The 21889-nt window shown below is 33.1% G+C and overlaps 1 protein-coding gene across 2 annotated transcripts in view; it reads left to right on the top strand.

Moving 5' to 3' along the window:
- RALGAPA1 (Ral GTPase activating protein catalytic subunit alpha 1) overlaps positions 1-21889 on the top strand; it is a 252075-nt gene that overhangs the window by 79065 nt on the left and 151121 nt on the right. Inside the window, exons 13-17 of one of the 2 annotated variants that reach the window (XM_040620839.1) lie at positions 2990-3138; positions 5991-6120; positions 7807-8044; positions 9082-9243; positions 14329-14469. In XM_040620839.1, coding sequence (XP_040476773.1) covers positions 2990-3138; positions 5991-6120; positions 7807-8044; positions 9082-9243; positions 14329-14469 — 820 coding nt within the window. The remainder of the gene's footprint in view (positions 1-2989; positions 3139-5990; positions 6121-7806; positions 8045-9081; positions 9244-14328; positions 14470-21889) is intronic. The other variant, XM_008694072.2, reaches the window with a different exon arrangement.

Raw genomic sequence — 21889 nt, 5'->3', positions numbered from 1 at the left:
TTTTTTTTTTTTTTTTTTTGGTATTTGATTATGTTTACTGTTGTTAGTTCATTTTTAAGGTAACATAATTTGTCAAAAGACATAAAGCTCATTACCTGACTTTGTTTTAAATATGCAAATTGTAAAATGGCTAAAGGAAAAGTTCCTAGAAAAATATTAGGGCATTCTTACAATGTATTTGATTTTATTTAATAGAAAACCCTATTCAAAGTATATTTCTTTGTGAATTAAGTTGAGCATACGGAAAGAGAGAATCTTAAGCAGGCTCCACGGTCAGCAGGAAGAAACTAGAAAGAAACTTAAGAAAGGGAACAACTCTGGGTGAAATGTCTGTTTTCAGCACGGGGTGTGACGTAGGGCCTCATCTCACGACCCTGAGGTCATGACCTGAGCTGAGATCAAGAGTCAGGTGCTTAACTGACTGAGCCACCCAGGCACCCCAAATGTACATTTTTCAAACCTAATCTTACCGGACTTGTCAGGAGCATTTTATAGGATAGACCATTCCTTCCCTATTGAAACTCTTCTTCACTTGGCTTTCAGAATAGCATCCCTCCTGTTTTTCTCCTAGTTCACCAGCCACTTCTCAGAATTTTTTACTGATTTTTTCATATGTCCCTGACCATTTCATTGTTGAAGGGCCCAAAATCAGTTCTTGGATCTCGTTTCTACTTATTACCTGGTTCATCTAATCCATTCTTCTGGCTTTAAATGTTGTCTGTATACTGCATCATCTATAATTTTAGTTCTAGTCTGAGACCTTTTGTCTAAACTCTTAGTCTTTTTTTTTCTTTTTAAGGTTTTCTTTATTCATTCGAGAGATAGAGAGAGACAGGGCACAAGCAATGGGGAGGGGCAGAGGGAGAAGCAGACACCCTGCTCAGCAGGGAGGACCCTGAGTTCATGACCTGAGCCGAAGTCAGACGCTTAACTGACTGAGCCAGCCAGGCATCCCTGAGTCTTAAACTCAAATATTCAAATGCCAAGTTAGCATCTTCACTTGGATATCTAATAGACATCTCAAACTTGACATGTCTAAAACTTCTGTTCTTGCTCAACAAACATGCTTTTCCTACAGTTTGCCTTGTTTCATTTATAGCACCTATTTTCCAATTGTTCAAGCCACCTTGTTTCCTGATTTTCTTCTATTATTAATAAATTAATTTTAAAGATTTATTGATTTATTTTAGAGAGTGAGCAAGCAGGGGGTAGAGGCAGAGAGAAGGAGAGAGAAACCCAAGTAGACTCTGTGCTGAGTGCGGAGCCCAACACAGGGCTCTATCTCATGACCCTGAGATCAGACCTGAGCCAAAACCACAAGTCAGATGGTCAACTGACTGTGCCACCCAGGCGCCCCCCCCCCGCCTTCTTTTATATCCTACATCTAATTTGATAACACATCTTGGCCATCTTCAGATTGTTTGCTGAATCTTAACTATTCAACATTTACACTACCTTTTGTGTCCAGGCCTCCATGGTCTTTTATCTGGATTAATACATTAAACTCCTAATTAGTATCTTTTCTCTGCTCTTGTCCACCCATCACCCTGGCATATTCTCAACACAGTAGCCAGAGGGATTCTATAAAGTGTAAGTCGGATCATACCATTTTTCTGCTCAAAATCCTCCGTTGGCTTTGCATTATCACTAAGCATAAAAGCAGAAGTCTTTCTAATGGTCTGTAAGGCTTTACATCATTGCTCCTCAAGGTGTGGTCCACAGACTAGTGCTGGCCCACAAGGTATATCACAAAATTGAGAGTAAGAGTTTAGAAACTAAGTCATCTAATATCTCTTGATTTTGATGGCTTCTGTTTATATTTTTGTATGTCTGTTTTCATTTCCTTTTTCTTATTCATTTTTATTATATTTTACAATAGGATTGGTCTGCAAAGTTTGGGGGGAAGAACATATTCTTTCACCACTGGCACTGTGAGAAGTTCTGCTCCACATGCTCTGGTTGTTTCTCAACATCATTTCCCAACTGCTTCCCCACTTCTTCACTTCACTCTGTACTCCTTGCTGTTCCTTAAACACGCTAGGGAGGCTTTCACCTCAGGTCCTTTAATCTTGCTTTTTCTTTTGTCTGGAATGCTTTTCTCCCAGATTGCTCATAGTTATGTCCTTGTTTTATTTCTAATAATTTATTTTGTGCCTTTTGCTTTTCTTGGTCAGTGTTGCTAGATACAGAGTTAACGCTTTTCACTATTCTAAAGTTAGCTTAATATTCTTTTTTCTCATGATTTTACAACTATGTTTTATATGTAGTTCATCCAGGGTTTTAAATCAGGATTATGGGTATAGAAGATGTAAATGTCCTATAGACATTTCACAGTAGATGAAATGTTCCGTACCTCCAAAGTATCCTCAAGAGCCTTTGCACACACCTGTCACCATTATAATTACTTTGTCTTCAATAACAAAATATAATTAATGATTTGATTTTAATAGTTCTTTTTAATTTTTCTAAAATAAAAGATGCATGTTGATGGCACCTCATTAGTAGTACTATAATATGTGATCTATTCATGCAGTTTGTTATTACTAAAGCAGATAAACACACGTAGTCTATAAACATGAAAAGAGAGTAAAAGATGGTATTGAGCACCTTATTCTGAAAATTCTTAATTTAGATATCATCTTTTATTCTAAACTGTATTTTTTATTGTTTGTTTCATTTTATGACAGCAATAGCATTATTATATTAAAGATATCAGTTTTAAAAAATGCTGTTTTTCACTTGATTTATTTTCCTTGGGTGCCTAGTAGTGATCTTATATTTGTCTAGATAAACATAAAAACAAAATGGTTTAATGGGTTTAAATTTCGTATGTCAGGCTAGTGGTAGAAATAGGGTCAGAATTAACCTGTAGTCTTAGTGCTTTTAAGTTCATTATACATCACCTAGTGATCAGCATCTGAATTTATTTTTTCTTTAAATAAGAAATTTTAAGTTTATAATGAATAGCTAATGATGTCTTTTGTCTTAGGTGTTTATTATAAACTCATCGAACATATTTCTTCTTGAACCTGCAAATGAAATTAAAAACCTTCTGGATGAGCACACAGATATGTGTAAACGCATTCTTAATATTTATCGGTTCATGGTTGTACAAGTGTCAATGGACAAAAAGACTTGGTAAAAAATATTTATCCTTTATGTTTTTTTTAATTGTGTATATATAATTATAGTAATTTTTAGAGGAATAGTGTCTGTGAACAGGGCCTGTCACAATACTGTAGAGGTTTCTATTAGTAAATACTTTATGTAATAATTATGATGACAGTAGTCTCCACTTTATCTCAGATACCTTTGATCAGCCTTCTTGGAATATTTTTCTAAAGTGGACGTATGATGCCCCCTACCACCACTCTCAGGAATGAATACATGCGTGAATAAATGAATTTATGCATGTGTGAATAAAAGAAGTAAATGATTAAGTGTGTGAATGCCTGATTCCTTAACCTGGCATTTAAGGCCATGTACAGTGAAGTCCCTGCCTACTTTTCTGTGTTTCTCTCAAGCCTAAACTCCACCCTGCAGAATGGGATCCAACTCCCAGCTTTATCAAATTGCTCTTTCCTGCGCACATTCTGAACTTTTCTGTAGAATATTTCATTCTTGCCGTCTTTTTCTGTTGTCACAATAGCTATCCTTAGATTCCACCTTCCTTTCTCCACAAATCCTCCTTAGAATTTTTCCCCCACTTCCTTTCATTCTGTATTTGTACCTCTGTTATAGTTCTTTTCAAAATTGTCTAAATCCTTAAATTATTTGTATAAATGTCTGTTTACCTCTGAATTGAAAGGCCCTAAAAAGTATGTTTCTGTTGTCTTTGTTTTTATATTTCCTACATTTCTTAGCATAGTATTTTATATATTATTTGTACTCTATACATATTTAACTGAATGGAAAAATAGACCTTTTGGGGAAAAGAACAGTTCTTCAGTTTCTGTAAAAGTGATACATGTTCATTGTAACAATAGAACAAAGAAAAGTTTTAAAAAGAAAATTAGAGTTGCCCCAAAACTCACTCTTGGAGGTATCATTGTTTGCCCTTTAATGAACATCTGGTTCACCAAACCATGTGTATAGTCACATAGTATTATGCCATTTGTATGTGCCATAATTTTCTTAACCAGTCCCCTTTTGATGGGTATGTAGTTATTTCATTTTATTTTTGGGTGGTGGGAAGATAGTGATCTTATTATACACACATAACTTTTCTCCTTTGACTTATTCTTAAAAAGTGGAAGTACTTAGTGAAAGATTATGCCTAATACATGTTTTGCTGCATGTGGAAAAATGGTTTTATTTTGAAAAAAGTCTTTATTAGCGGTATTTATATAGTTACATCAGGAAGTAGTTTGTTATTAACTTAATTGGAACACTTTTATATGCCAGGTATGTTTTAAAGCACTGTACGTGCATTTTCTTTCTTAATCCTTGTAGCACCTCTCAGGTAGATACTATCTCTATTTTACGTGGTGAGTCTTAGGCACAGAGAGATTTGTTCATTTATCTTTGTTTACATAGCTGAGATTTGAACTGGTCCTTCAGACTACAGAGCCTAGGTTATTATCATCCAGTAACCATACTACTTTGGACCATTCTTTTGTTAGTCTCTGTCCCCCCTTCCTTGTTTGTTTGTTTGTTTTTTTAATGTACTTTGTATCGGTGCTGTTGAGCCAGGTTAAAGTGACTGTACTGCTATATGGAACACAATTTTAGAATTAAAAAAATTTTTTATAAGTTCCTTTGCAGTCATAGCATTATGAGAGATTATTCACATATTTACATTGAATGTATAAGATTTTATGAATTAAAATCATTACTATCATATTACGAAGTGAAAGGTCATATATCAATGAGTTTTGAATTGGCCACAAATCAGATAAGATTTATTTGAAAAATCTATACTTTATTGCATGTGTAGGTGATTTCAAAAAGTTGTATATTTCATACAGCTAAGCCAGAAGACTAAGATTACAAATGTGGCAACTTTGATTTTTATTTTATGAATAAATGCATGTATTTATTTGTTAATAAATTCAGGATTCTTTTTATTGAGTGATACTTTTCTATTTGATTCTGCCTTCCCTTCCCAGAAAAATGATGACATCTAGGTCTATGATCTCTTACTACCTCTGCCACATTTCTCACATGGATTGTACCATGTCCCACATGTTGCTGTGCCTGGAATGGGCCCACAGACAAATCAGAGAGGAGGCTGTGATAGGGACTTGGGCTGGTAGCTTGGCTGTACACCCAAACTGAAATACCCTTTTTTACATGTGGTTTAATCAGTTTCCAAATTATCAAGTGCAAATAAGGTAGTTTTATGGACTTAATAATAAGCGTCTAGGAGAAAGAGGCAAGGTAGAAATAATATTCGGATTGTCTTGTCTTGGAGTACACAAGAATAAAGGGTTTTAAAATGGCCAAACTTAAAAGGGTGGAAAGAGGGCAAAAGAGTAATGGTCCTTGATTACCTGTCAGGATCACTGTGATATACTAATCTTAAAAATCTTGTAGTTTTTGAAATTTTACCTGGTACACTTCTGGGTATGTGCTTGTTTTCCATATTATAAAGATGAAGATTAGATGTATGGGCATCAAGGTAGAAATGTGTTGTATAGCTAGAGGAATGTTCTTCAAGTAATAACCTCTTCCTAAGGTTAATACTTGGATTTTGGGGTGTCAGAGGATGGGAGCAGCCTCCACATTTTTACCTCTCAATTCATCAGCTTTCGCATACATTTTTAATTGATGGGAGGGTTTTGTGACTGAAAAATGGTTTAAAAATGGCTGGTATAGTTTATAAAATGGAATTTTAAATTTTAATATTTAAAGAATTCTAAAAATTTGAAAGATATTTGATATTTGACTTATTGAAAGATAATACATTTTATAACATATTAATTTTAAAGTTATTCATTAACCAAAAACATATGCAAGAAGAAAACATTAATTAATTTTTTTACTTTAAGGGAACAGATGCTGCTTGTGTTGCTCAGAGTCACGGAGTCTGTACTGAAGATGCCATCACAAGCTTTTCTACAGTTCCAGGGGAAAAAAAATATGACCTTGGCAGGTCGACTTGCAGGACCACTTTTTCAGGCAATAAAAATAAATAAATAGATAGATAAATAGATGGATAGATATGTATTTTTATGAGTCATTGAGCCCTGAACTTGTTACTTGGGGGAAAAAAGCTTTAAATCAAAGATCATTTCATATTAAAGTATCTTTTGTAGAACTAAATTAAAAGTTGCTTTTCTAAATAGGCTATTTGCCATACATATAAACTCACAACCTATTATAAGAGTGGAGGAAATACCAGGTCTGTGAAAAGAGAGTTGAAACAAGCTGATGGTATTTAACGTTTTCTCTTGTGTAGCATAGTTACATGATTACAAGAAGCTGCCAGGGAGCTTCATGAGAAATGGCCTGATTGTTTGCTTTATGAGTTTCCAAGTCTCTGGCATTGTTAGGAAAACTAAACTTTGTAGTAATGGAAAAGTAGTTAATAATCAAGATTGAGTCTTATCATGCTGTTCTGTAAGACTTTATTCACTTCTGTATTTTAAGTATCAGTGGTAGTTTGAACATATAAAAATTACATATTGTGTTTTTCAACCGGAGGACAGAGTATAGACTTTAAATGTATTACAGATTCTTTGGAAATACCAAAATAATATGTTCTTAAGATGACACATTAAATACAAATACAGGGATAAATGGTTCTTAATATCAAAGATAAAAAGCTACTCAGATCTAATTCTTGGCCATAAGTGTAGTCATTCAAATCATTTTTTAAAAAATATTTTTTGTTTGCCTAAAATTTTATGTTAGTTTGTGAAATCTTTTGAAACCAGTTACATTATCTAAACTCCTTTTAACTTCTTAAGCCCTTTTTAAAAAAATTTCCCAATTGTTAGAACTCAATGTTGTGACTATAGGAAGGCAGAATTTTAGCTTGCTATGTGGAATAACTTTTTTGTAGTGTAAATGTTTCATGATAGAAAGGAGAGTCACTAGTTATTACTGTTCTATACTGTAGACTCTGCTCATTTTCATCTTGCATTTACTGTATAAATTTATGTGAATTCCTTAGTAAAATTTTAGCGTTTGAAAAACTTCTGAAGCTTTTAAAAAAACTCTTTACTGCTTGTTTCTTCAATAGGAGGTTATAGCTTCAGTAGAAATCCCTAAAATCTCAGGGGTAATGGCTGATTAGTAATTTCTGCCCTTCAATGAATAAGTTTTCTATTGTATGATTGGATATTTTACAAAATGCCTTTAATTCTTCTGGTTTCTTCAAAATGAAACAATTTTATTCTTTAATTTCCATACAATTTTTCAAAAACATTTCATTAAGTATATCTCCAGTAACTTTTTTTTCTCGAATATTAAAATTATATAGATTTTCATTTCAGTTTAGCTCAGTAAGTATTAGTAAATAATTCAACATAATAATTTCAAATTTTTAATAGTGTGGAGACTCTTTTTAAGCAGCATTTATTTAACATTGATGTAATACAGCATGAAGGATAGTTACAACTTTAGGGATATTTCTTTCCAGTTTTGATAACTTGTCCTAATTGCTAGAAGGTTGGGTGTTGGCAATTGTTGAAATGTATGGTAGATATTCATGATTGCATGAATTCCTTTGTAAGTGCTATGTACCAAGAAAGGGTCATGGATATTATGTGATTTAAAATTCTACTTGTTCTTAGGTAATTTTTTTTATAATTGAATATCTGAATTTGAATGCATTTCATTGTTATTTATTTGTCTTTATAGACTCTTATCGTTGCCTGGATTAAAGCAAATCTTAATGTGTACATCTCTCGAGAACTATGGGATGACTTACTCTCAGTATTATCCTCATTGACCTATTGGGAAGAGTTAGCCACTGAGTGGTCACTGACTATGGAAACACTAACTAAAGTTTTAGCTAGAAATTTATATAGTTTGGATCTCAGTGATTTACCACTGGATAAGCTGAGTGAACAGAAGCAAAAAAAGCACAAAGGGAAAGGTAAGAGTTGTCCACAGAGATGCTCCCCATAAATTTGTTTAAATAATTTGGTCTGGAAAATCAAGTTAGGGAGACAGGTGACAGTCAAAAGTTATGTTTTCTCGTAACTGTTCCCTCCTTCATTTGCCCTGCAGATTAAAAATTTTCAACAGTAGAACATGTAGGCACCTTGTAATTTTTCTTGAAGAGCCTTAAACTCATCAGTAATTTCGATGAGAAATAAAGTGTTCTGTATATATCTAGCTAAAATTTAAATAAATAAATTAGAATCTTAAATATTTTATTTTAAATAATTAACCAAAATGAAAATTTATAACATGCTCTTCCTTTTTATCATATGCAACTTTTTTGTTAGAATTTAGAAGATGATTTCATGTTACACTATTTAAAAAGAATTATTTGAAAAATTCTTTTGAAAGCATTTTCTTAGTTTTAAATAAAAGCAAACATTCCCTAGATGTGGATTATGTATCTATTGAGTGTTTAAAACGGGGAGAGGGAAAATGACATAGTGATTTAATACTTTTTTTATAATCCTTGATGTGTTAGTATTTTTCACTCTTAATAAGTAGTTGCTGGCTAGAAATTATACCTGAGTAACATTTCATATTTAATGTAGTCCGTGGTAGTTAATTATGTGACCAAAATACTTTTTCCTGGACTATTTATTTCCCAACTGGCTATTATTGGCAGGTAGAGATTTAGTAACTTCCACCACAGGATGGCTTTTGGTTAGCTCATTTCTCAAACTTTTTGGCTTATCCCAATGTTTCTTTTTTAATGAAACAAGTGGATGGCAAAGGATTTAATAATAGTTCATTTTTGATGGTATAATTTTAGAATTCTATATCAGTTTTGGAGTATGATTTTTACATAAATTGAAGTTCAAAAAGGCCTTATGGTACAGGAACAATTAACTTGATACTTTATAATGCATTATGAGTAAACCTGAGAATCTGAGGCAAGGTAGCATGCTTAATTTGAAGAGATTATTAATCAGGTGACAGTATACTGAGATTGAAAATCTACATTTCTAGGAGTTGGACATGAATTTCAGAAAGTTTCAGTTGACAAGTCATTTTCTAGAGGATGGAGTCGTGATCAGCCTGGCCAAGCCCCAATGAGGCAGAGAAGTGCCACAACCACTGGTTCCCCAGGAACCGAAAAGGCAAGGAGTATAGTACGGCAAAAAACTGTTGGTATGTACTCTTTAAAATGATGAAAATTGGACAGGGCAATACGTTTATAGTCCTTAATAACAAAATATGTAAATATATAGTTTTCTTATCAGTTAACTTTGGTCATTAAAGGACAAACTTGTATAACAAAACCTTCTTTTTAGTAGTACTCAAGAGTCTAATGATATGTTACTCGTGTATGCTATTAAGATTTATTCTACATTATAATTTTTATGTAGTTTATTATACTGTAGATATCAATAATTTTAAACTGTTTTTTACAGAATTGAAGAAATAGAACTCTGATTCGCTTTACAGAACTCATGCATTAACTGGTAGAGTTTCTACTCAGTGAATATACTCACAAACATAGGAAATCAGGGTAGCTGATTTTCAACGTTACAATTATGTAATTAGATTGGCTTCACACACTTCGAACTAGGAATTCATGCTTGCAGATAGCTGAGACCAAGGTGGAGGTTGTTGCTAGGTTCTTTGCAGCTTTTAACAGACATGGAAGAAATTTCTATAATCTTGGAAGTAGCAGCAAAGGAGCAATGATGGGAAGAATTTCTGGATGCAGAATCATTCAGTATACTCTGGACTTAGCCACCAGTTATTCCTCTTCCTCTCAGAGACTTATAACTTGGTCTGAATTATAGTAGAAAGAGTGCTGCAAAGAAAAATAAGAAGGCTTTGTCCTATCTCTTTTTATATCTTGCCTTCATTACTGAATAGCTAGATAATCTTGAACTTCCTAGGCTTTATTTACTTCATCTGTGTAATGGGAATGATAATACCTTATGTTCCTGAAACAAAATTGCTTAAAGTTGCTTTAGGTTTTACAGTTTATGATTTTTTAAAAAGATTTTATTTATTTGAGAGAGAGAAAGAATGTGGGTATGCTAGTGCACCAACAGGGGGAGGGGCAAAGGGATAGGAAGAAGCAGACTCCCCACTGAGCAGGGAGCAATGGGGGGCTTTATCCCAGGACCCTGAGGTCATGACCTGAGCTGAAGTCAAATGCTTAACCTACTGAGCCATCCAGGCGCCCCTACAGTCTATGATTTTTATGGCAGGAGCATTTTTTATGGAAACGTATCTATATTTGGTGGTAATCAGTGAAAAACACTATTAATTTAAAAGAATTAAAAATCAGTTAATTTTAAATCCTTCAAAAGAATTATGTTTTTACAGTTGTTTTCTGCCTATAAAATAAGCGTAGAATTGTCTATGTCAAGAAGAATAAGAAATGATATAAGGATAAAGGCTGTGGATGAATTAAAATTAATGTTTAAAGTTTTGGTATAGAATCATTTTTTGAGATTTTTAGGAAGATGTTGATTACTTCTGAAATGCCTTTCTTCATTTTATATTAATGTCACATTTAATGAAAATATTTGTATATTGGTTAGGACAGAATTTTTAAGACAGAATTCTTTTAAGTTTAAAATTTTACTTTATTTTACTTAAAACATATCTTTTTTTAAAAATTCCTCATATAATTTTTCTGATTATAGAAGTAATTTATGCTTAGTGTGGAATGTAAAGTTCAAGGAAGCATCAATGAGCTATCTAATGAGAAACAGTCATTAACATGTTGGCATATTTCTAATCTTTAAAAAGCATATAATGAGCAAAATACTCCTCTTAAACTCCTACCTGACTATGATTCCATTCTGGTACCTATGCTAAAACAACCTTGTCTGTCATGTTCATCAAACAAAACTATCACATAAAAAGTTGAAGTATTAAAAATTCTTTTCAGAAAAGTGCTTGCCTAAGTTAGAAAATACAAACAGGAGCAGCAGATTAATTTAAGATAGTGTTTGAATATATATTTTCTCAAAATATTTTTAAAAATTTTATGTTCGTAGTGAGTGTACACAATTAAAAATTCAATCTATGATATAGTGTATACATTCTAGTAAGTCCCTCATCACTACTCCTGTCTGAGGTTTTGCTTGTGCCAACACATTATTAAAGGAGATGCAGTGAATATAGGACTTACTTTAGACTTACTTTAGAATATGTTTGTGAGAAGTAATAACTTGTTTGCATTTATGATTCAGGACCTGATATTCAACTGTTGGAACAAATATATCACATTTCTGTTTTCACATTTTCCTTTTGCTTTATTTTTATTAAAACATTGAGCCTTAGTTTGGGGACTTACAAAGGCATTTCTGCCAGTGGACAGACATATGTATGATGTGAATTTTATTTAATTATAAATATGGAGAACTATGTGTCATTTTAGAAGTGAGAAAAGGCCAGATTTGCCTGCCTTCTATTTATTTTGTGTTTGTGTGCTTTTAGGGATTTAATACATTTACTGTTTATGAATTTCTTATGTTGCATGGGAACTCCTGAATGAAGGTTACAGTTTTTGACATAATATGTATTTTATGGTCCAAGATGAATTTATATAGAATGCATCTATTTTTTCTTTTTTGAGAAGGGTAAATACAAAGCCCTCAAAAATTGGTATGCTTATATGTTTGAAAATTTGTTTTTTCTTCTTGATGTTACATTTTTCATACTGCCCTTTCATCTACATAAAACACATTACAGATTTAAAATCAGTGATACGTGTGTCTAAGGAATGTGTGTGGCAGTAGGAATTTCAGTGACTTTCTGGAGATTTCTGACCTAAGCTTTGGATTAGTAAATTTCCCTAAAAATCCCAGTAGCTAATTCATCATTAAGTAATTTTCTATAGCGCAGGTTACATGGCTGTGAGGCACTGGACAGATTTTCAGGTATGCATAAAGACCTGTAGTATAGTAAAAAATAGAGGGGTGCATTTTTGTAGAATTCATTTAGGACCATAACAAACTGAAACCACTGCGATTATGGAAAATCCCAAGGGAAATGCCCAAGCTCTTCCTTCAAGTTGGTGGTAGGAAGGAAAGAAGGAACAAAAGGAATTGTTATCTTCAAGGAATTATCTAACCCAAGGGAAAAAAATAGAGAAAAACTTGTAATTCTTCTGTAGAATTGAAAACTTAATCAAATTAGTTTTACTTTTTTTTTTTTTAAGATTTTATTTATTTATTTGACAGAGAGAGAACAAGCCAGAGGGAGTGGCAGGCAGAGGGAGAGGGAGAAGCAGGCTCTTTACTGAGCGGGGAGCCAGATGTGGGGCTCAATCTCAGGACCCTGAGGTCATGACGTGAGCCGAAGGCAGATGCTTAACCAACTGAGCTGCCCAAGTGCCCCAAATCAAATTAGTTATAAAAGAAACAATTTAGTTTTTGAAATAAGTATCTTTTTTTGATTTACTCCTCTATATGTTTGCAACTGAACCCTTTCTTTTTCAAATAATTGTGCCAGACTCCCCAAATGCAGATATTCATTAAGTCTTTATTGAGCTCATATGTCCCAAGGATTGTAAAGATCAGAGGATATAGCTGTGTGTTTGAAAAGTTGGGAGGCTGACATAAAAACATACAATCCACTAAAAATAGATTGTAAGCTTTGCAAAGCAGGGATTCTTAACTGTTTTGTTCATTGCTATATTTATTGCCAGTAAATTAATTATGCGGGAGAGTCAGAAAAGCTTCACAGATGACATTTTGAGTAAGGAGTATTAGGAAGAAAAGAAGACCAAGAATATTATTAATTCACAGAGCCATGCTGTTTTGGAAGAGCATGAAAATTTCAAACAGTATAATTCTCGGTGGCAGCAGCGTGTGAGAACAGAAGGAGAAGATGCAGTTGCAGTGATTAGTGCAGCCAGGTCACATAGGCCTTGTGTGACAAGCTAAGGAATTTAGGCATCAGGGAACCAGGAGTTTCCATTACCCAGGACAACCAAGATTTTGAATTGATATTAACGCTCAAATTTTTTTTTAACCATCATATTATACTGGATATTATGCAATGTTGTTTAAGTCCTCTGTTCATACATAAGAATATGCATACCTTCATTTATTCAAGGATCCCTAAACTGGAAGTTAAGTTAAAAGTATGTTTGGGAAGTATAAACTTGACTATTAATTTATTTCTAAGTGTGCTAAAATTTGTCTTTAATTGTATGAGCTGGTGACCCCTTATACGAGACTACCAAATGCAACTACAAATGTAATTTTTGAAAAGTGATCCAGTTTTTAATTTATCTTGAAGAACTTAATCTTAAAGTTTTTATATTATATGCTTAAGATTTGAATTAGCACAAACTTGTTTATTTTTCTCAGTGACTTGATTTTTCATCCAGATTGCAAATTTTATTTTCTTTAAATATTCCTACTTAAAATTTGTAAATTATACTGTTAAACTTTATTATTTTTTTTTAATTTATTTATTTGAAAGAGAGAGAGCACAAGCAGGGGGAGGGGCAGAGGCAGAGGGAGAAGCTGACTCCCCACTAAGCAAGGAGCCTGATGTGGAGCTCTATCCAGGACTCCAGGATCATGACCTGAGCCGAAGTCTGACGCTTAACCAACTGAGCCACCCAGGCATCCTATATACTGTTACGCTTTAATATAAATAAGAGATATGGATTTAAGTAAGCATTCTTCTCCTCCCAAGATCGAATACTAACCATGAGATTCAATCCTTTAGATTATGAATTACATAAAATGTTCTAAAAATGACCTAAGAGTGACTTCGAAACTTTGTTAGGGAAGAGTATGAAAGTAGAAATGATTTGTTTTTGGAATTCAGCTTCATTAAGAAGAATGACTCGGAATTGCCTCATAATGGCTCAGAGAAATGCCCAAATATAGTACCAAATTTTCTTTAAACTAATAATGTTGAGTTCTTTTCAGTGTTTCCATTCAATGAACTTTTCAACCCTTGATTTGAGAACATAGTGCTAATTTAAAGTGTCTGCTGATTTTTAATGCTATACCATTGTAACTGCTAATAATAAAAAGCATTTTCCTGCTTTACACCAAAAACTTTACATTGGAAATGTCATGTGTTCTCTGATTTCTTTTCTTACAGCTTGCCAGTATTTGCCGTGCTGAAATGTTTTAATTTAAAATTTCCTTCCTTTGTATCTTTTAGTTTTCTCTGTTGCTGCTTTTTCTGTGACACAAGCCTTTCATTATAGTCACTCTTCTTTTTTCCTTCCCCACTTCTTTCTTTTCCTTTTTAAAGCCATGAGAAGCCGATCCATTGGTGAATGTGCTCTGCCATCGGCCTATATACGCAGTGCTAAAAGTGCTCCTGTTCTGATCCATACTTCCAAACCCTTCTTGCCTGATATTGTTCTCACTCCCCTTTCTGATGAGCTTTCAGGTAGTGCCACCTCTGCTAATTTCTGCACCACCTTTTTCACTTTTTAATCCTTCTGCTTTCAAATTTTGCTTAATCAAATAAACTCTTCAAAGTTAATTTCTATGGGGGAGGCATGGGAAATTGGGAAAGTGGCTGAGAAATCAACATTTTGAGTTATTTGAATTCTAATGCTATCCTGGCATTCATTCTGGAAGTGCTAAGTTTAGTGCTGTGCCAATGTCCAATATTTTTGGTTGTCAATTTTTTTCTGTTTACAGTTGAGTTTTTTCTTCTCAGGTGGTTAAAAGAAGTAGTAATATATATTTATGTCATTATAGGTGTCTGACAAAAGATGATTTGAAAGGTAACAATCAGAGCCTTGACTTTTAATTTCCCATTGTTTTGACTAATGATATGGTAAATCTTGAATAATGCGTCTCCATCATCTGTAGTAATGGAAGTAAGTAAGGGGAATCAATAATTGAGAAAAGTACATACTCTTAGAGTTGCTTTGGAATAAATCTTTGTATCTATGTTAGATTATATTAGATTATAATAGGATATAGAATTCTAAGAACTCACTTTTAAGCCGAATAAAGAAAACCATTCTATGAAGCCCCAATTTTTAAGGAACCTCAAAACCTGGTCACCTTTTCAGTTCCGTCTCAGGTCATTGATCCCCAGTACTAGGATGAGATGGTCTGCTCTTTAATAAGGTTTAATTAACATGTAATAAAATGTATAGATCCTGGCATCAGTTCAATGATTTTTGAGAATTATACACACTCCTATTAACTGTTATCCCAAAGAAAATGTAGAACATTTCCATTATCCCCCAAATTCCCTAGTGACACTTTCAAGTCAGTACCCCTCCCCCACATAATCGCTTTTGATTTCTGTCACTGTAGCTTTTTTAAAAAATAATTTTGTGTGAATAAAATCATATAGTGTCTTATCTTTTAGACAGAAGCAAACATAGTTACTATGCAAAATGTGCTAGCTTGAAGAAAATGACTTGTACATTTTTAGGTACTTTCTTACTACTCTTCTTAAGTGTGTTTCCTTGACAGTGCCACTTTTGGTGAGGTTGACTTTTTTTTTTCTTTTAAACCACCTGTCTTTATCCTTTCAGTTCTTAATGGATTAAAGGTTTATGCGAGGGAAGGTGCTTTTTTTCAAAAAAAAAAAAAAAAAGATTGACTTATTTATTTCAGAGGGAGATAGAGAGTGGGGGTGGGGGGTGGAGAGAGCAGAGGGGGAGAGAGAATCCTGAAGTAGACTCCCCGCTGAGCGTGGAGCCTGACATGGGGCTTGATCCCAGGACCCCAAGATCAGGAACCAAACCAAAATCAAGTCAGCCACTTAACCAGCTGAGCCATCCAGGCGTCCCAAAGGGAAGGTGCATTATTATTATTATTTTAATTTTTTATTAATGATGATATTTCAGTTGAAGTGCTTTCCACCATCTGTAATCTAATTAAGATCAGAGATTTCAGTCAGACATATTGAAAGGTGAATATATGTAGAAAAATAGACACTCCTGTGGTTGGTTTTCTTTGAAAACACTGTAAATGAATAAAACTTAGTATTTTACTTTTCTAAAAATGAGAAAATAAACTATTCAGTTATTGGTTGTGGTATGTTTGTGTTTTCTAGTTCAAGATACCTTGAATGATAAATATTTAGACATATTCTTTATTGTGTTTTTGAGAAGTGTTCAATATTATTTTTTAGAACCAAAGTATAATAGAAATAATGAATCTCTGATGAATTGTATAATGAAATTGATAGTTGACTTTGCAGTTTTATGGATGACAATAATAAAACAGAAAATTTGGCCTCAAATCCAAACCTGGGTGCTCAATAAGTATTTGATGATGAATGAATATATATTTGACAGCAGTAAGATTAGGCTACCTAAATAATTTAAGCTATCGATGCAAAGAGTAGCAAGATTAGAAAATATGTAAATGGAATAATATAAATTTGAATATACAGAAGAAAACAGCAAATATTTTTGTTACATATGATGTTTAGCTACAAATAAAGAATTTGGATATTTTGTCTCTTTGGCGCTCCATTTAAGCACTGTACATTCCTATGTAAGTAGCACTGATTTTGGTTGATTGCATCAAATTATAATTTAAGTTACATAAATGGGCAAAACAATATTTCTGTTCTTATAACTTACTGTATATAGCTAAAAGAAACTCCCAATTTGTTGTAAACTTCTCTGAGATATATTTTTTGCTTCAAGCTTTTTTTAGTTTTAAGAAATATTTTTAAAGCATTTACTGCAAACCATTTTTGACATGTTTAGAAAAACTGAAATGAATTTTGGCCACTAGATCTTTTTTTAAAAGATATTATTTATTTGTGAGGGAGAGAGAGCACAAGCACAGGAGCACCCAAAGCAGGGGCGGCGGGGGCAGAGGGAGAGGGAGAAGCAGACTCCCCGCTGAGCAGGGAGCCCAACACAATGCAGGGCTTGATCCCAGGATCCTGGGAACATGACCTGAGCCAAAGGAAGGCAGAACCCTAACCAAGTGAGCCACCCAGGTGCCCCTTGGACACTAATTCTTAAATGTTTGGATCAAATACTCCCCTGCTGTGTTAAAACTGTCAGGAAGATTTATTTTTCCTTAGAATCTTAAGGGCTTTACAAAATTTCTTGTCTGCAACTTAAATAATATTTTGGCAAATATGCATGTTAAGTGCTGAAATATTTTTTAAAAGCTAAAATAAAGGTGAGCTGTTGCCTTTAAAATGTAAGGTAGTGCCTTCACTAGGGTAGGTGTCTATTTCAGAATCCTTACTTCACTGTAAATACATAATACAAAAAGATTACCTTTTAGTGATTTAATGGGGAAGGTGTTTTAGGAAGAATGAAAGGAATTTTCTAAGTGGCAGTTCTATTTTTGTTTTCATTTCCTTCATTTGGGATAACATGCATTCTGTGATAGATTTAAAGAGTAGGATAATGGTGAGATATCAGTCACTAAATCAAAACAAACTTCATATCTGTTTATCAAAATAATGTTAATTTTAGAAAATATGGATTATATAGAAAAGTATATGAAAAATATACATAATCCTCCAAACCAGTGCTTATTATTGATAACTTACAAGGCAGTTGCTTCCAGTTTTTTGTGCATGTGTACTACATATAAGACATAAAACCAAATTTAGACTTGGTTCATTTTAGTAAAAACCATTTTTCTTTTAAGACTTAAAAGAGGCAAGGAACATATAAAGTAGCAGCAAAAACTCCTCTTTCCTGAGAAGTGACTTGTGAATGAAATCATTTAAGATCAGGAGCTGAGGTTTCTGTAACTACTTCACCAAAAAAACAGTGAAAACACTCATAGACAGTCACTCTAGCTTTTGGTTAGAAGTAGAGTTCTCTGGAAAAATATTTACCTAATACTCTTGAATACTTATGAGGGTAAAAGGAAACTGTTTAATTCCTTTTTCCTTTTTAACCCTAAGATGTTAAAAAATGGGCCATCAGCTTTTGAAGCACCCTATTTCTGTCCAGCCCCTTTTTCTCCTCCAGTATTCTTGTTTTAGATGTCCATTCTACCTACACTGTTATGTGATGCTATTTATGCTCTTTATAGCTTTATACAGACCAAACTATTTGAATAGCTGAATATCATTGAAGAGTTTTTCTTAAGCTGGGGGACTAATTCAAAGGCATTTGCTCTATATGTCTCATTAGTTCTTAACAATAGACTCATGTGTAACAATTGAAATATTTTTTCCCAGGCATCTCCCTCAGGTTTTGATGTAATATTCTGGGGGTTGCACTAGCATCTAACATTAGTTTTTAAAGCTCTACAAGTAATACAGGTGTCTGGGCAAGCATGCGCTCCCTGTCCCTTATTCTTAAACTAGATTATACTTTTAATTAAACATTTGGTAGGCTAGGCTAAACAGTCTTTCTTTTTCTGATAAATGGTTGACAGAGAAGCCAGAAATCTCAGTAATTGTTCTTGAGCAAATTAGCTTTTATTGCCAAAAATAATACTTCAGTGAAAGAAGCGATGTAAAAAACCATAAGCAGCGTGGGCACCTGACTTTGTTTATACTTTTCCAACTGTTTCTTATTATTTTCTAATTAAGTAGTGTGGGTTTCTCACCCAGAAATTAAGTTTACAGATCTGCTTTCTTTGAACTAGTTCTCAACTGCTAACTTGTTTGTCATGCTTACTCTTAGACTCTAGTCTATCTAGGCCATATTACATAGGCTGCTAATGTTGTTTAACAGGGCTTCATTATTTGAATTGAGCTCTGTAGAGCAAAAATGTTTTGATCTTTCTACTTGTGTTTTCTGAGTATCAGGAGAAAGAAAATGTTAGCTCTCATGCCCCATCCTGTTCCTAAATTCTGCCTAATCACCTCCAACCAAACAAGTAGGCCCTTCTTTACACACCAAGGAATTGCTGTCTTACCATCAATATGTGATAGTAATCTTTTACAGATTTTCTACCTGTAATCTGCTGGTTCTAGCATAATTCCAAATCTGATTTGTTTTGTTTTGTTTTTGCTGAAATAATTTGTATTTTTTAAAAGTACATCTCAAAACTTGAAGCTAACTTAAAGTGGCGTTATATAACATGTTCATAAACAAAACAGTGTAATTTTCTTAACATAAAAAATGTATTGGTTATCTGTCTATTCCTAAAATTTAAGAGTAAGGGAAACAATATTAGAAGGATAAAAGAGTAGAGGATAGTCTAGTGTTTTAAATTTTAGTGGTCTAAAATTAAAATTAATTATTTGAAGTTGATTTGTTGCTTTTAATTTTTTTGTGAGTTAAAATTTCTTTATTAATTTCTCTAAGCAAGAGAATTATGACATTGGGGCATCAGAAGGAGCCTTCCTGATTTAATAACTGGGAAAACCAAGTTGATAAAACTATGAGAATATGTAAAAGTTCAGCAAAGTTGCCAGTGTAAGAGTAATTTAGAAAAACCAGTAGCATTTCTGTCAATGACCAAAATAAAAGCAATAAAATAAGACTCACAATTGCAACAAAACATCAGCATAAACAGTTTTCCCATGATTTCAGTGATGTAGATACTGCTTTGAATTGCCTATAAATTGAACATCCAGTCTTAAAAATAGATTTTACTAGACTCTGTTAGTAATAAAATTGGAAACATGGATGCTCTGTGGTTCTTACCTTGAAAGTACATTGCCATGTTACCCAAATAGGCAAAAACATTTTTTAATTACATGAAGGACATTGTCATTTCTTTTAGGTAAATCCAGAAAAAAACTTCAGCTTTAAAATGGCATGAACTTCTTTGTAAACTAGTATAAATGATTTTTATGAATTCAGGAGCTTAAAAATATTACTGATTGCTAGTGTTTATGATTGATCGAGAATAGAATTTAACTTTGGGTAAAAGGGATTTGGCACGTGATTCTGTACCTGTTTTCTAAAATTGTTAAAATTTCCTGTGGTATGCTAGTGTTATAACTTAAGAGATTTATTTTCCTGAGGAACTAGCTTGATATTTTATGAATTAGCAGCTACTAATTTTTAATATAAAAGAGATGCTATCCTTCTACCACTATTAGTGTACTAAGCCTCCACTATGTGACAAGGATTATTTCAAGCAATGGGGATATTGTGATGTTAATACAAACAGAATCCTGAAGAAACATAATTCCAGTGGAAAGAAAATTTTTTTTATACATTGCAAGCTAATATTACACTTTAATTTACAGCTTATCATTCAAAATAGCAAAGGAAACTTTTCTTTGAAACAGAATAGTCAGGAAAAAAAAACTAATCCAGAAGTAATTTCCAGCACTTTCATACTAAACATTATTAAGAAAATCCAGAGATAAAACTTGACATTTCTAGCACTTTGTACGCTCTATAGGAAGCATTTTATCAATGTTCAAAAGTTTTTAAAAATTTGTTAAAAAACTTTTTTCTTGTTTTGCTCATTTAATGGTTACTAATACTTTAGATTAAAATCATTTAATTTAGAGGCTTCTATTTTTCAAAGTAAAATATAAGCAGCATAATTGTATTGAAGACCCATTTTTGTTAAACCTAAAGCCACTGTTATTTTCAGCAATCCAGTGCAAAGTTTGTTGGTTGTTTTCTTCTGTATAATTTACTAATATTTGTATTTGACTAAGTTTTTATTTCTTAAATTCTTATCTTTATAGAGATAAATGATTATGCTGCTTTATCATTTCTTAATACAATTAATTTTTGCCAATTTAAAAAAAAATTAATTATTTCATGAATATATGATATATATTACTCAGGATACTTAGAACATGGACTAATTTTTATCTCAAATCCCACCTCTCCACTTTCTAGCTGTGTAACCTCAGACAGGTCACTTAAATAGTTTCTTCATAAAATGGGGATAACAACACCTACTTCACAGTGTTGTTGTGAGGATTAAATGAGTTAATATGTGTAAGATGCTTGTAACAATGCCTAGCATGTAGAAGAGACTATATGGTTTAGCTTTCATTTAGTCTTTTTCTCCTTAACAAAATGCAGGTATACAGCATTTCTTTAAATTGAAGGCTTGCTCCAGTTACTTATGCTTAAGTCAGCAATTATTTTCTTCTTTGAGGTTATTCAGTTACTATTCTTACATGCCCATGTGAGAACTATATTTAAAGCTTAAATATTATTTTTTGTTTAAATTTAAACTTAAATTCTCAAGCAGTACATTATTGATAGAAAAATATATTTTTTAAAGCTCTTGCCCTCTTAAACTTGCATGAAAATATTGGATATTCATATATGATAAAAAAAAGTTTAGGGAAAAAACAGACTGAAATAGTGGCTAAATATTCTGATTATGCAAGGTGAGGACTGGGTTGGGATGAAATTCTCAAAAAAACTTCACAGTAATCTTTACTGGCTTGTTTAGAATAGAAAAATTATGAAATGTCAATAAAGGAACTTAAAACTAATATTCTGCTTTTCTGAAGTTCATATATTTGCTAGAATCATAACATTACCTTTTTTTTTTAAGATTTTATTTATTTGACAGAGAGAGAGCATAAGCAGGGGGAGTGGCAGGCAGAGGGAGAGGGAGAAGCAGGCTCCCCGCTGAAGTAAGGAGCCTGACATGGGAGGACCCTGGGATCATGACCTGAGCTGAAAGTCTGATGCTTAAACTGAGCCACCCAGGCACCCCATAACATTAGCTTTTATTTTTATTTTATTTTTTTTATTTTAATGTTTTTTTTTATTATATTATGTTAGTCACCATACAGTACATCCCTGGTTGCTGATGTAAAGTTCAGTGATTCATTAGTTGCATATAACACCCAGTGCACCATGCAATACGTGCCCTCCTTACTACCCATCACCAGTCTATCCCATTCCCCCACCCCCCTCCCCTCTGAAGCCCTCAGTTTGTTTAAGGTTTTAACATTTTAATTTTGGGGG

Source organism: Ursus maritimus, unplaced genomic scaffold, assembly GCF_017311325.1.
Source record: "Ursus maritimus isolate PB19 unplaced genomic scaffold, ASM1731132v1 scaffold_36, whole genome shotgun sequence".
Lineage (NCBI taxonomy): Eukaryota > Metazoa > Chordata > Mammalia > Carnivora > Ursidae > Ursus > Ursus maritimus.
This window is presented reverse-complemented; position numbering and strand designations above follow the sequence as displayed.